At 41.9% G+C, this 15669-nt stretch overlaps 1 protein-coding gene across 1 annotated transcript in view; it reads right to left on the bottom strand.

Moving 5' to 3' along the window:
• LOC119651539 (indole-3-acetaldehyde oxidase-like) overlaps window positions 1-15669 on the bottom strand; it is a 77676-nt gene that overhangs the window by 20354 nt on the left and 41653 nt on the right. The window contains 4 exon segments of the mRNA XM_038055175.1: window positions 1158-1341; window positions 1398-1493; window positions 1558-2475; window positions 2535-2637. Of these exon segments, the coding sequence (XP_037911103.1) occupies window positions 1158-1341; window positions 1398-1493; window positions 1558-2475; window positions 2535-2637 (1301 nt within the window).

The following is a 15669-nucleotide window of genomic DNA, read 5'->3' as shown; positions in this document are numbered from 1 at the left end:
GGACGATCTTGCATTCTCGATTAATTTTGGTTAAGAAAGAATGTAACGGCCAGGAAATTATGTGCCCCATCCTGATGAAACCACAACCGCTCTTTCTGTTGAGTGGCATACTTTCTAATGAATCGACAGAGACATCCCACAAACTTGCTATAAATCGGTTTGGTAGAATATAGGGCCTGTACTAATTCCTACTTTGATAATGTGCTTCACGATTCACTCCGCCAGTGACTATTGTGGTAAATGGTTTGGTTTGAAATGATAAGAATAAATTTCCGATAATTTCAATAAGTTACAGTAACACTTAAAATGGTAGCAACTGAATGGAGCCTTCCAATTTATCAAAATTGATGAAAATCAATTTTTTACATTAACTAGCAGTTATGAAAAATTTTCACCTATTTGCAGTGGGCCGGTTATTTTAAAGACCCTGTATATGAGCAGAGTGTCGATTAGTTGTTATATAGCTCAAATTCTATCCAAAGGAAGCATGAGCAAAGGTGCATTATCAGTTTACTTGCAAATAGACTATATAAGAATATTGCTGGAGTAACACAACGAGGATAATTTGGCTATAACTTTACTGAGGTCTTCTATAGCAGGAGATATTTCTCAAGTGTTACCCCGAAGATTAGAGTTCGCAGCGAAAACCAGTACAATCTCCGGATCGAAGTATAATAGTAGGGTTATTTTGGTCGAACTGGTGCAATTTTTATCTTAAAAATTTTAAGTATATACATATATAAGTATAATCCCATAGCGTAGTCTAGAAAAATCAAATACCTCAAGGAAAGGATATGAAGATCGTCATAAAAGATACAATTTCCTTTAGATATGTCCGGATAGTTGAATGGTTAGAGCACAAGGCTGTCGTACGGAAGGTCGCGGTTCAAATCTCACTGGTGGCAGTGTAATTTGTATCGTTAGATTCCAGTCGACTCAGCTGTGAATAAGTCCCTAAGTCAAATCAGGGTAATAATCTCGGGCAAACGTAATACCTCTACATTGTTACTGTAGTGTATCGTTACAGTCTTAAATGAAGTGCTCTAACACACTTCAAGGCCCTGATCCAAAGTTAACTGTTGCGCCAACGATTAGTATATTATTATTATCTCCTTTAGATCAACTTCAGCGTGAAAAATGTATCAAAAATGTCTTACCTATTTTCGGGTACTCCCAAGCATTGCGCAATAGCCATTTGAGTCATATCAACCCACTGCGTAGCTGAGTATACATCTAAACAATCCTCAACTGGCACACAAACAGTTGTTTGCGTTTCCATGGTAAAGTGGTATTGACCACCCATTTCAAATCGATCCTTGACGCAAATTTCAGTTTCAGTAACTATAAAGATAATCAAAAATGGTTGTTATCTAAATATTTGGCAGGAAAAACAATACCTTTGGACTTTGGCTCTATCTTGAAAGGTAGCTCCCGGAAGCGATCAGTTGCATTCTTAGCATATGCATCGAAAATAGTTGGAACAACCTGTCGATCTATAAATATAAAACACCTCCATTTTAACCTAAAAGTTTTCTAGAGTTACCATTAGGAACATACCCGACTTCCGGTAATGAACCTTCACCAAACCGGCACCATAGCTAGCCAATTCAAAAGTGTCCGCAAGTATTATTCCAACTGGTTGACCATGATACTTTACGGCACCATCGCAAAAGATTTCTTCCACTTCATTTATCATCATAGCCGTTGTTGGGGTGAAATTATTATTTCCAGGGATGTCCTTGGCGGAAAAGAAGTATCGAACACCTGGGACGCTGAGTGCTTCAGCTGGATCAATCGCACTGATTGTAGCATGCACTTCTGTAGCCGATACAAATGCAGCCCACAATTGCCCCGGGAAATGGGGTATATCGTTTACGTACTGTGCCTCGCCAGCCGTTTGAACGATTCCATCAATCTTTTCCACCGGTTGTGTAATCGGCCATCTATCCTTATTTGTATCAAAGGTTTGATCCCCCGAACTTAAAGCTCTTTGCAAAATCTCTCCACCTGATATAACATTTGCTGATAGTTTGGCAGGAGGACAAGTTGCCAAAACGAACTTATAGAAAAGGGAAATCGCCAAATTATTTCTATACTCTGGAGAGACGTCTGGGAGGACCCAATCTGAACTTATCTCATTCTGAAGAGTTTTAATTACTTCGCTCAATGTTTGCTTACAATACAAATCTTTACCGATGAGCAATGCTTCCGTTTTGATAGCATGACTAAATCTTGGATTTATTCCACCGAAGCAAATATTTGCGCTCTTTATGCGACCTCCTTGTGCTTCGGTAAGAAAAGCTGCATTTACAAACGCATGTGCATTTTGAGCTCGCGGCATAATTTTATAAGATTTGAAGGTGAAGCGATCAGATGGAAGAGGTGTCAATATAACATTCAGGATTACTTTTTTGTTCAGATCCAGATTGAGAAAATCTTCCACAGCCACTGTTTTATTGCTACCGTCATTATTTCCTAAAAAAAGAGATCAGATTAGGTAAGATATCAACAGAATCAAGAGCGATTAATATTACCAATTGTTAATTTAGCCTTGATAGCCATCAACACAAGATATAAATCAGATGGAAATTCCGTGTGTGTGTGCTTAATGAAAAGGTTTCCAGCTAGTGTCCCAGCCTAAAAGAAAGAACTGCAATCACATTTGTTTGTCCACAAAATAGAACATTTGGCAAAGACGACTGGAAGCGCGTTTGAAAAAAGTGGAAGAGACAGAAACTACAGGGAATTTCAATGACGAAATGGGATGAAGATCATAACTGATGTTCTTGCACTGAGGAAGAGGGCAAGTTATTTCCGAAATAAAAGTATATGCAACAATAAACAAGTCGGAAAACCGGAAGCTGGGCGCTTCAGGTATGAAAGGTTTTGTTTGCTTCTTCTGTGAGTATATTTGAGTGTAGAACTATCCCATTTGTACGTAGCCCATTATGCATTTAGTATGTCAGATTTAGTACCCCGGGTTGTAAATTAACATGGTAAAGACAACTTTGAGCTACTGTAACTTTGTTACTAATAGTATGATTTCGACAAAGATTTCGGGGATACTACGCTTCATGTTATATTTTATACTACTACAAGCTTTTATGACTCTGGGATGAACTTAAGGGGGATTTTACTCAATTTTCCCAAAAATATATTAATATATTATTATTAACCTAATTTGAACGGATATTGATATGGAGAGTATTTTGAGGTCTGGGCACTATATAGAGGCACCTTCATGATTTTTTTCAGATTTTTCGGTTGGGTAGTTTCTGAGAATGGGTCCGTTAAAGAAATCATCACTTTCCATCCCCCCTCCCATTTCTAACAAATCTCAAAACTAAAGCCGGTTTCGAAAAGTCCTAACCGAGACCTTTCATTTGATACCCCACATGACTATATTCGATGAAAAAAAATTTTACACCCCACTTTTACATGTGTGGGGACTTCACCTTACCTTAAAAACATTACTAGTAACGGAAACAGAATCTACAACTAAATGTCTCACTTTTCTCTGCTAAAAACGCGGAAAACACACATTAGCGATAAGAAGATGAGGTTTCTGGAGTGTACAACCTGAGCGATAATGGTTACAGTTTGAAAACTAACTTATTGCGCTCCCCCTCTCTGCCAGAGAATACTAACCAGCACTAGACCCCTAAGGTACTGAGAACTTTAACGGTTACTGCTAATAGGCTAGAACTCAAGTAACACGGTAAAACTCGAAAACGTATGAAGTTAAAGATACTTTTCCCTCCGATGACGCGCACCAAAAAATTGAAGGTAGCAATTCTTAATGGTTTCTAGTCAAGGTGACACGCAAATATGAACTGCTCCTATAAACAAAAGCGAAACTATCTTAGCCATTAACACATTGATCTAGAGTAAGGTCGTCTGACGATTTCAAAATATTTCCTAGGGACGGATTTTTCTATAGCATTCTAAATTATTATTTAAATATGAGAAAGTGAAATATTTCCTAACGAGTAGAAGAAATAACAATAACATACATTCTAATAATAGATAGGGAACAGTCTGGTTTTCGCAACTTATGCTGCTGCACTAACTCCATTTCGAAGGCTAAAAGTAACAACGAATTGACTACACAAAACGGAAGAACGATTGCTAATTGTGCATGGTCTAATCTGTATAGTAGCGCCCCCTATCCCATAACGGTCCTCAACAAGATGGGTTAGGTATTTTGGATATTGAAATATATCCATCTCTCCTCCAGGCGAAGTCAGCTTATATAAAATACGCTTGTTGCATACATAATTATAGAACATCTCAACTGAACGATCTCAAAAAACCTGAACTTAAAATTTCATACATCAATGATAACTGAAATTATGAAACTCGGAGAAACATTTATGGTATACACTTCCAACCCAAAAAATAAAAAAAAAAATAGAAGAGAAACAAATAATAGTTTCATCCGTCTTGTTCAGTCCTAAGCAAATTTCGTATTTATGGGAGAAAGGAGTAGGATGTCCTCGGTACCTTGCACCAACACAGAAAGAACATTAGTTCAGAACAGTCTCAATTTGAGCTTGATGTTAATATTTCTGCATTGCCATATTTTAGACAAAACGGATCTAGCATCACTAATGTGTCGAGCAAGATTCAGTTCGGTATTACTGCCGGCAGAAACTACCCCTTCTAGATATAAAAAATCGTCAACACCCTTAATGCTCTACCTACTAACGCAGATAGGGGAAATGCGGAAACCCGTCAGACAGGGAACTTTCTGACCAGCTGTGCTTGCTTTTCTTTTCAAATACAGAGCCAATTGGTTAAAGTCCATAGCCCGGCGAGAGAGCAAACAGATATCATCGGCATAGCCGAGTTGTGTGAGGAAAGATATCATAGTACATTGAACTCTTCCACATCCTCCGGAGAAGGCAGCATGAAGAATGTCACTGATAGATGTAACCCTGGCGGACTCCGGTTTCGACCTCAAATTTTACCTCGATGCGGCACCTAACATATTGAGTCATTATGTGTCGCGCCGTTAATAGCTACTAGTTTCTCCGTAAGGCTCCTCTTGTGAAGAGCACGTCAGATACACTAACTTCACGAGTAATAATAATAATAGTCGTTGGCGCAACAATCCAATTGGGTCAGCGCTTAAAGTCTGTTAGAGCACTTCATTTAAAACCGTAACGGTACACTACAGGATTACAATATCCTATGGGAGGCAATGTGGTCACCATTCCGCTCGCCCGAGTTATTCCCCTGATTTAACTCAGGTGCTCATTCACAGCTGATTTGACTGGTATCCGACGTCAAATCACGATACGAATCCCCCTGCCACCAGTGACCGCGACCTTCCGTACGACAGCCTTATACTCTAACCACTGAGCTATCCGGAAACACAGTCGAAAGCTTTCTCAAAATTGACTAAGAGCAACTGAAGCTAAGATCTAAACTCCGCGCACTGTTCCAAAATGTTTCGTAGGATGTTGATGTGATCAATGGAAAAGTAACGGAAACCAGCCTGTGCTCTGTCAACCAAGCTTTTTATATGTCCTTTGATGGGTTCCATGATTACCTCTTCAATTGTCACACTCAAAACCGGTGCCTTTTTTGGATTATCCCCTTCTACCACTCGTTGGTAAAAGTCTCCCAAGATTTCCTTACTGAATAGAAGGCATTTATCTCCTCATTTTTCGCAGAAACCACTAGATCGATTTTGATAATTTTTTTATCAAAATAGTCAAAGCACTTGCAATTATGGTCTGAATAAGAATTTCTGAGATTCATAGACTTTAAGTCCCTTTTTTCGATGTTTCAGATAAAAAAAATAAGACCGATTTTGAAATTTTAATTTTTTAAAGGCTGCCTGAAATTCTATTTGTCAATCGATTTCATTTGGGCAAAAACGCAGGTAGATACAAACAAGTGGAAATACCGGAAGCTGGTGCTTGGGATATACGAGAAACTGTGTACGCAATTTTTCCCATTCGTATATGGCCCAAAATATTCATTCATACTTTTTCAAATTGCAAGATATACGTACATATTACAGACGTAGATATTATGTTCACCCTAAGCAAACAAACATTGCCTATTACCGAATACGATACCTATATATGCATGTATTTTATTTATTTATTATTTTATTATTTGCACAAAAGTAAATAAGATGTCCGGATAGTTGAGTGGTTAGAGCACAAGGCTGTCGTATGGAAGGTCGCGGTTCAAATCTCGCTGGCGACAGTGGGATTTGTATCGTGATTTGACGTCGGATACCAGTCGACTCAGCTGCGAATGAGTACTTGAGTCAAATCAGGGATAATAATCTCGGGTGAGCGTAATGCTGACCACATTGCCTCCTACAGTGTCTTGAATGAAGTCCTCTAACGCACTTCAAGGCCCTGATCCAATATGGATTGTTGTGCCAACAATTATTATTATTATTATAAAAGTATACATACGTACATTTAAAATATATTGAATACCGCTTGTTCAATGTACAAATATATCTATCTGTATTAGGCACTACCCCAAAGTTTCATTTACATATGAATACATACATATGTCTGTCTGAAGTAATTGATATTGATATATGCATGGTTAAAAAACTAAACCGAAATGTTTCCCTGCGACCTCCCATTCCCGTGAGCTCACTTCGTTGTGGCACTAACGAATTGATATGTTATGATGACGTCATACACGTTTACCATAAGAACGCACGAAATTTACACAAAATGTACAATTTTCACCTTCTTATAACTATGTTAATAATAGTTGGATTGCCTTCAAACTTTCCAAAGTTACGCCTGGCGCTGGCATAGGGTCGGTCGGTCGGGTCGGTGGCATAGGTTCGGATCTATCCATTTTCGGGGCGCTGCAAGTGCTTTGCCCGTGAATCACCAGGACGCAGGTTCGAGCCCAAATTAGACCGGAACTTTTTTATCAACATCTTAAATCTTGGTTTTTGTTCGTGTAGTGCTGCGTATAACTCACGCTGACACTCATTCTCGCGAGTCAATTTTCACCCCCGTGTTTGAATCCCACTCAAAGCCAAAAATAAATTAAAATTACAGCTTATTATTTTCACAATCGTCATGGATGCAATATAACGGTAAGTAACTAGCTTGATTTGATTAGGAGACGTCAATTATTTGCAGAAAGAATGGAAGGGGAATATAATCAACCCGGAAAAGAGACATCCGTTCCCAATGTCAACATGACATCCAGCCTGGTTCTCACTAGCAAGAGTGTCGGCGAGAAGACGCCATTGGTAAAATATTGGAAGCGACCCATTTAGGAGGAACAATAAAGTAATACGATCCCCGACAACAAAGCCTGATAATGCTGACAAAATTAGCCAATGCCCCTCGGTGAACGATGCGAGTAGTGAGCCTGAGGGGATAGCAAAGCTAGGAACGATGATAAAAAAACCTTATGGAGTATGTCGATGCTCAACATAATGCCCATCATGCAATTAAAGACCAGGTGCGTGCTATAAGAGCTGCGTATCTTGAAGTCGGGAAGGATTAAAAGAAAATAATGAAGATAAAAAAACAGGGAGAAACTGTAGCACGGCAGTCAACGCCAAGAGTGATCCAAATCTAGAGGCAGCTCCTTCATTATTATGGATGCAGCAATATTGGGCACAAAAGAAACTCCGAAGCTCCGTAAAAGACTGAGAGAGTCTAATGGGGAAGCGGAATCTCCACAACGCAACCAAAAACGCAAAACGCTTCCATGGCAAATAAATAAGTAATCACACGAAAGACCACCAGACCCTACGTCGAAAAACGGTAATTGCATTCAAGGTTCCATTTGGACTAAGGTTGAAAAGAAGAAAAAACTACAGAAGAGAACGAAAAAAGTGAACTTACGTACGCTGATATTCTGCGCAAGGTCAAAACAAACACCTCGTTGACAGAGCTACGTAAAAGTGTGAACCGCATAAGGCGAACGCAGAAGGGCGACCTATCGCTGGGCGAAAACAAGTCAGAACACCTGCAGAAAAAAATTGAGTCGTCACTGGGTGAGACAGCAGAAGTAAAGCTAAGTAAAAATCGCGTGGTTATTCAGTGTAAGGACTTGGACGAGATTACAACGAACGAAGAAATTTGCCAAGCCCTACGATCCCAGCTGGAAATACAACCCGTCCAGGAGCGATATATTCTACAACTAAGAGAGGCATCTGGCGGCACACAAACTGCGTTCCACAAGTCTAACATTCGAAGCGGCCAAAACAGCTATTAATGCCAGTAAAGTTCCAATTGGTTGGATCCCCTGCCGACTACGAGAGTAGATAACTCTGAAAAGATGCTTCAGGTGTTTGGAATTTGGGCACGTGGCGAAAAAAATGTACTAGCGTACATGATAGGTCGGATCTGTATCGTAAATGCAGAAAAAAGGTCACATTGTAAAAGTCTGCATAGAAAAACCCAATTGTCTGTTCTGCAGGTAAATAAACGACATTGGCAGCGCCCATATCACAGGAAGCAGCACATGTCCGGCATTTGGAAGGGCGATCGGCACTATGCGGAAATGAGGTTCCTACAGTTAAACCTGAACCATCGCCAAGCGGCTCAAGACCTGCTCTCCCAGACGGTATTGGAAAACAAAATCGACGTTGCTATTGTCTACGAGCAGTACAAAAATCTAGACAATGGAATTTGGGTCGCGGATAAGAGTGGAAAAGCAGCGATATGGACATGCGGAAATCGAGCCATAGAAAGAACCACGAAGATTCTCGAGAGTGGTTTCACCAGAGCAAAAATGGGCGAAATATCTGTTTACAGCTGCTATGCGGTACCAAGCCTTATAAAAGAGGAGTTCCATTCTTTGGCGGAAAGGCTAGCAATGGATGCAAACGACAATAGCTCTAATATAGTGGCTGGCGATTTTAACGCATGGGCTAAAGAATGGGACAGCCGAGAAACGAAGGGAAGAGGACGTATATTACTCGAGACTGTTTCTTGTCTGAATCTTGTAGTTGCTAACACTGGATGGGGAACTCTTTCCAAAGGAGAGAAATGAAATGCCCTGATAGATGTTACTTTTGTTAGCGATGTTTTAGCTAAGGATCTCCAGTGGTATGTGACGTGACGTGAATATACACATAGCAACCACCAGGCCATAATTTTTGAAAGCATGCAAGGTACACTTAATGAAGTGGTTCCGGGCGAGAGCTGAAAGGTGCGCAGCTAATAAGTTTGACGAGGAGATTTTGAAAGAAGTTCTGTAGCCAAATGCAGCGCTTGAAGGAAGCGCAAAAGATAAAGCTTTACAGATGGGTGAAAAGTGACGGCGAGCATGTGAGCGCCTCCATGCCAAGGTGTGTCGTATCCCAGAAGCGAGTTCCGAACTTTCGGTGGAACTGTGAAATCAGAGAATGCCGTAAGGCCTGCCTCAAGGCCAGAAGGAGCTGTCAGCGATTGGTACCCACGTTGGAGCAGAAAACCTGCGAAATGCCTGCTGAACCAACACCAACAGCTCTGCTACCAAACCCTATCTCCACCTCCACGTGGTGACCCCTGGGAGCGCTTTCTTAACGAAAAGCTGCAGACAGGAGAAGGATGAAGGCGAGTCTCCCGCGCCTAAAAACGGGACAAATTGTACCAACTGGTCCTCCAGGTTGGGGGTTGGGTAGGGCTGACAACCCTACACGGAAAACAACTTGTTACGAAGCCACAACAGGAGCTTCGGACTAGGACGGACTTTAAAACGACGGACCCGGCAACGACAACGGACAAACGATTTGCGCATTTTCTCATGGAACGTCCGCTCCCTGTACAGAGATGAACAGTGATGAGCAGCTAACCGATACCCTTGTCCCAATATAGGGCTGATATAATAGCGTTACAAGAAATGCGATGGACACGGACCAGTTTCCTGGAGAAGAGCCACTACACCATATATTATAGTGGCCATCCAGTAAACCATGTGCTCGGAGTAGGTTTCTTAGTCAGCCAAAAAATGAAACCTGCTGTTATCGGCTTTGAAAGTATAAGCGAACAGCTATGCACTCTGCGCTTGCGAGGCAAGTTTAGAAATATAAGCCTCATAAACGTTCACGCCCCTACAGAGGAGACTGCAGAGTCGGAGAAGGATACCTTCTACGAGGCAGTAGAACGAACCCTCGAAGCCTGTCCCAAATATGATATCAAAATCATACTTGGGGATTTCAACAGCCAAGTACGGGAAGGAGCCCGTATTCAGGCGATACGTTGGCTCCCATAGCTTCCACGAAAAAAACAAATGATAACGGAAGTGCGGATTATTCAATTAGCAGGGTCACACGAAATGGTTGTTGGATGTACCTGGTTTGCGCGGAAAGCGGTCCACAAACATACGTCGGGCCTCTCCAGACGGGGCCACTTTCCACCAAATTGACCACGTGTTGATCGAACGCCGCCACCTCTCAGCCTTGATGAATGTCAGAACATATAGGGGGGCCAATATAGACTCGGATCACTATCTCGCTTGGCATGGTGCTCCGAGCTCGAATAACAATATCACCTAGAATCCCCTCTGACAATCAGGTCGAGAGTGAACACTGAAGCCATCCAACACAACCCTCCGCGACACCTATAAGAGGGAAATGGATGCCGCAATAACCGCAGTCAACAGAGGACCTGGAGATGAAGCATCAACAAATGATCTTCACAATCACCTGAAGAACGTTATCATGGATGCGGCCACAAGCATACTTGGCCCCAGCCGCAAAAGGAGTCGGAACGGCTGGTTTGACGATGAATGTAAGCTAGCAACGGAACGGAAGAATGCCGCATACCGAGAAATGTTGCATTCTCAAAGAACGCGGGCACGCGCAGAGACTTATCACGAACTCCGTCGAGCGGAAAAGCGACTTCACAGACGGAAAAAGGAAGCCTGGGAGAACCAACAAGTCTATGAACTAGAAAAGTACAGGGAGCAACCGCACCAGGTGCGGAAGTTTTACCAACAAGTCAGCAGGATGAAGCCTCACCCACCTCGATGTTCGTCCTGCCGAGACAAAGAGAGAAATCTGATTTCCGACAGAATGGGCATATTGGAGCGATGGGTTGAGTACTTTGATGAACTACTGAACAACCAGAACATCGGCGAGTTGGAGGTCCCGCCAACTGAAGACGACGGACAAATACTGTCACCTCCAAGTATAGAAGAAACATTCCGTGCAATTCATCGGCTTAAAAATTACAAGTCGCCAGGAGCCGATGGAATTACAGCCGAATTGGTTAAATACGGAGGCGACCAGTTACAGCAAGTGGTTCATCAACTTGTGCTCAAGGTATAGGACAACGAATCAATGCCTGACGATTGGCAACGGGGCATTATCTGTCTCATACATAAAAAGGGAGATATCACACAGTGCAGCAATTATAGATTTATCACGTTGCGGAGTACCATCTATAAGATATTCTCCTCTATCTTGCTAGGCCGGATAGCCCCATATGCCCAGAACATCATTGGTCCATACCAAAGAGGCTTCACTCCAGGCAAATCAGCAACAGATCAGATTTTCTCTGTGCGGCAAGCAATGGAAAAACTGTTGGAATATGGACAACAGTTGCACCATCTATTCATCGACTTTAAAGCCGCCTATGATAGCATAGCCCGGGTAAAACTGTACACGGCCATGAGAGAATTCGCTATCCCGACGAAATTAATAAGACTGACTAGGCTGACCCTGAGCAATGTCCGAGGCCAGATAAAAGCAGCAGGATCACCCTCAAGACCATTCGATATTAACAACGGTCTACGACAAGGGGACGCGCTACCATGCGTCCTCTTTAACCTAGGCCCTCGAGAAAGTGATCCGTGATGCTGAGGTAAATGCAAGAGGTACGATCCTCTTCAAGTCCACCCAACTACTGGCCTATGCTGACGATATCGACATCATGGTAAGAACCACCCGAGACGTACAAAATGCCTTCATCCAGATCGAGCAGGCGGCGCGAGATCTTGAGCTGCACATCAATGAGGGCAAGACAAAATATATGGTGGCAACGTCAGCACCGAAGACGAATCAACCAACAACATCAAACCGCACTGGTCAAACACGAAGAAGAATAAGGATAGGAAAATACAACTTTGAGACCGTTCACAATTTCTTCCTATCTAGGATCGAAAATCACAACCGATAACAGCTTACGATGATGAAATCCGCGCACGGTTGTTGTTAGCCCACAGAGCCTATTTCAGCTTACAAAGACTGTTCCGCTCGAAACGTCTCACCATAGGATCAAAGCTCTTACTGTACAAGACTATGATCTTGCCAGTCCTCATGTATTCCTCGGAAACTTGGGTTCTTAGCAGGAAAAATTGCGAACTCTTGGCCGCGTTCGAGAGAAGAATCCTCCGAAGAATTTTTGGCCCCCTACATGAGGATGGACGATTCCGTAGCCTACACAATGACGAAATCTATGAGCGATACCATGACCGTCCGGCTTTTGGATAAAATCCGGCTCAATAGGTTACGGTGGGCGGGTCACTTAATCCGTATGGATGAGGATGATCCCAACCGGAAAGTCTATAAGGGCAATATCTATGGTAGAAAAAGAAGACGAGGCAGACCCTTGCCTAAGATGGAGCGATGGCGTAGGTCAGGACGCCAGACAGCTTTTAGGGATATCGAATTGGTGGTCCTCGGCGCAAAACCGAGATGTCTGGAGTTCCTTATTAAGGCAGGCCTAGACCGGATACCGGTTGGCAGGCCTAGACCGGATACCGGTTGTTGATGATGATGTAATTAGGATTTGATAGCTTCGTTGTCTGTAATTTAATACTATAGCGGCGTTCCGTTTGACGTTCGTGATCGTCTCACAGCCCGCGAAAACAAGCGCTCAGTTCTGGGTAGGTTACTATCACTGACAGTGAAAGTGCCTATTTCATGGGGATTAGTCGTCAAAAATTCAAAGAATAATGGTGAGAGGGCGCTTCCTTGATAGACAGAAACACGAAATGGTTTTGATACACCCACCACACTTCGAACTTTACTTTTCGGATTATGGTAGAGCAATTGAATCCAGCACATGAGTTCTTCTGGCAATAAGTGTTGTCGTAGAGCGTACTAGATGAGCTCGTATAGCACACGGGCAAACGCTTTCTCCAGATCCAGAAATGCAATGTGAAGGAGGGCAATGCTTCTCACGGTGTTACTCCATGTGTAACCACGCAGTGTATATTGCGTCAAAAATTCTGCAGTTTTTGACAAACCCGGATTGATTCATGAACTTTTGAACGATTTCGTGAATACGGTTGTCAAAAATGCATTCAAGAATGAACATTTTGGTGGACTATCTTTCTTTTTAACGTTTTGTTTGCAAAACAAAACCTTATTATAAAATCGGTTCAATATCTGTCTGTCTGTCTGTCTCTCTATTTGTCTGTCTGTCTGTTTGCCACACGCACTTTTCCTCGGAAAGGACTATACCGATTGACACGAAATTTGGTGAAAAGATGGGAGCTATGAACGCCCAGCCATGCAGTGAGTGATATTCTTCTACGTTGAGATTTAGGGGGAGGGGGTCTCCATACATGTAAAAGAGGGGGTGTAAAAATTCTTTTCGCCGAATATAGTCATGTAAGGTATCAAATTAAAGGTCTCGATTAGTACTTTTCGAAGCCGCCCTTAGTTGTGAGATTTGTTAGAAAGGCGGGAAGTAGGAGGGATGGAAAGTGATGATTTCTTTAACGGACCCATCCTCAGAAAAAATTCATGAAGCTGCCTCTATATGGTGCCCAGGCCACAAAATACTCTTCATATGGATATCTGTTCAAATTAATTTAATAATAGTATATTATCATATTTTTTTTGGAAAATTGGGTAAAACCACCCTTGAATTTATCCCAGAGCTATAAAAGTTGGTATTAGTATAAAATATAATATGAAGCAAATTACCTCCAAGTTTGATCAAAATCATACTAATAGTAACAAAGTTACAGTAACTCAAAGTTATCTTTACCGTGTAAATTTACAACCCGAAGTACTAAATTTGACATGCTAAAAGCATATACGTACATAACGGGCTACGTACAAATGGGATAGTTCTACACTCAAATATACTCACAGAAGAAGCAAACAAAACCTTTCATACCTGAGCGCCCAGCTTCCGGTTTCCCGACTTCATATTTTCATTTTCATTTCATATTGAGGCTGTGGTACTTTCTTACGAGTCAGATAATGTTCTACCGTTTTTTTAATAAGCCAAATATTTACATAGAAATAACAAAGTAATATGTAGTCGGAGACTCACGGCAATTATGTAAACAGTCATCATCATCATCATCAACGGCGCAATAACCGGTATCCGGTCTAGGCCTGCCCTAATAAGGAACTCCAGACATCCCGGTTTTGCGCCGAGGTCCACCAATGCGATATCCCTAAAAGCTGTCTGGCGTCCTGACCTAAGCCATCGCTTCATCGTAGGCAGGGTCTGCCTCGTCTTCTTTTTCTACCATAGATATTGCCCTTATAGACTTTCCGGTTGGGATCATCCTCATCCATACGGATTAAGTGACCCGCCCACCGTAACCTATTGAGCCGGATTTTATCCAAAACCGGACGGTCATGGTATCGCTCATAGATTTCGTCATTGTGTAGGTTACGGAATCGTCCATCCTCATGTAGGGGGCCAAAAATTCTTCGGAGGATTCTTCTCTCGAACGCGGCCAAGAGTTCGCAATTTTTCTTGCTAAGAACCCAAGTTTCCGAGGAATACATGAGGACTGGCAAGATCATAGTCTTGTACAGTAAGAGCTTTGATCCTATGGTGAGACGTTTCGAGCGGAACAGTCTTTGTAAGCTGAAATAGGCTCTGTTGGCTGACAACAACCGTGCGCGGATTTCATCATCGTAGCTGTTATCGGTTGTGATTTTCGACCCTAGATAGGAGAAATTGTCAACGATTTCAAAGTTGTATTCTCCTATCCTTATTCTTCTTCGTGTTTGACCAGTGCGGTTTGATGTTGTTGGTTGATTCGTCTTCGGTGCTGACGTTGCCACCATATATTTTGTCTTGCTCTCATTGATGTGCAGCCCAAGATCTCGCGCCGCCTGCTCGATCTGGATGAAGGCAGTTTGTACGTCTCGGGTGGTTCTTCCCATGATGTCGATATCGTCAGCATAGGCCAGTAGTTGGGTGGACTTGAAGAGGATCGTACCTCTTGCATTTACCTCAGCATCACAGGATCACTTTCTCGAGGGCCAGGTTAAAGAGGACGCATGATAGGACATCCCCTTGTCCTTATGTAAACAGTGGATTCAATAAATTGGTATTAGTTATGATTGTTTTTCATTTAGTTAGACGACACCTAGCCTCCTAAAATATTTTTCAAAGATGGAAATAAGTGCATATTTAAAGATTTTCAAGTTTTAAAAGTAAAATTCATTTGGTTACCGTTTCTTGACGTTAGTTTTGTAAGGACCTAATTTTATACTTTTATACTTTTTTTCTAATGTAAATGTTATTACTAAAGACTACGGCAACCTGCCGCAGTAATTTTTATGTTAAAACTCTAAGAAAATCTTCGGATTCACAAATTAACAAGTCGGAAACCGGAACCTTGGCCCTTGTAAGAATATCCGGGTACACAATGGTTCCAATTATACATAGTTCGTAGTGTGTATACGTTGAATATATCCCATATTCAATTCGATGTGGTACTGACATATTATCACATGGGGTGTAGTAATTT

Source organism: Hermetia illucens, chromosome 1, assembly GCF_905115235.1.
Source record: "Hermetia illucens chromosome 1, iHerIll2.2.curated.20191125, whole genome shotgun sequence".
NCBI classification, from domain to species: Eukaryota; Metazoa; Arthropoda; class Insecta; order Diptera; family Stratiomyidae; genus Hermetia; species Hermetia illucens.
Note: the sequence above shows the minus strand (reverse complement) of the source record. Positions and strands in the feature narration are given on the sequence as shown.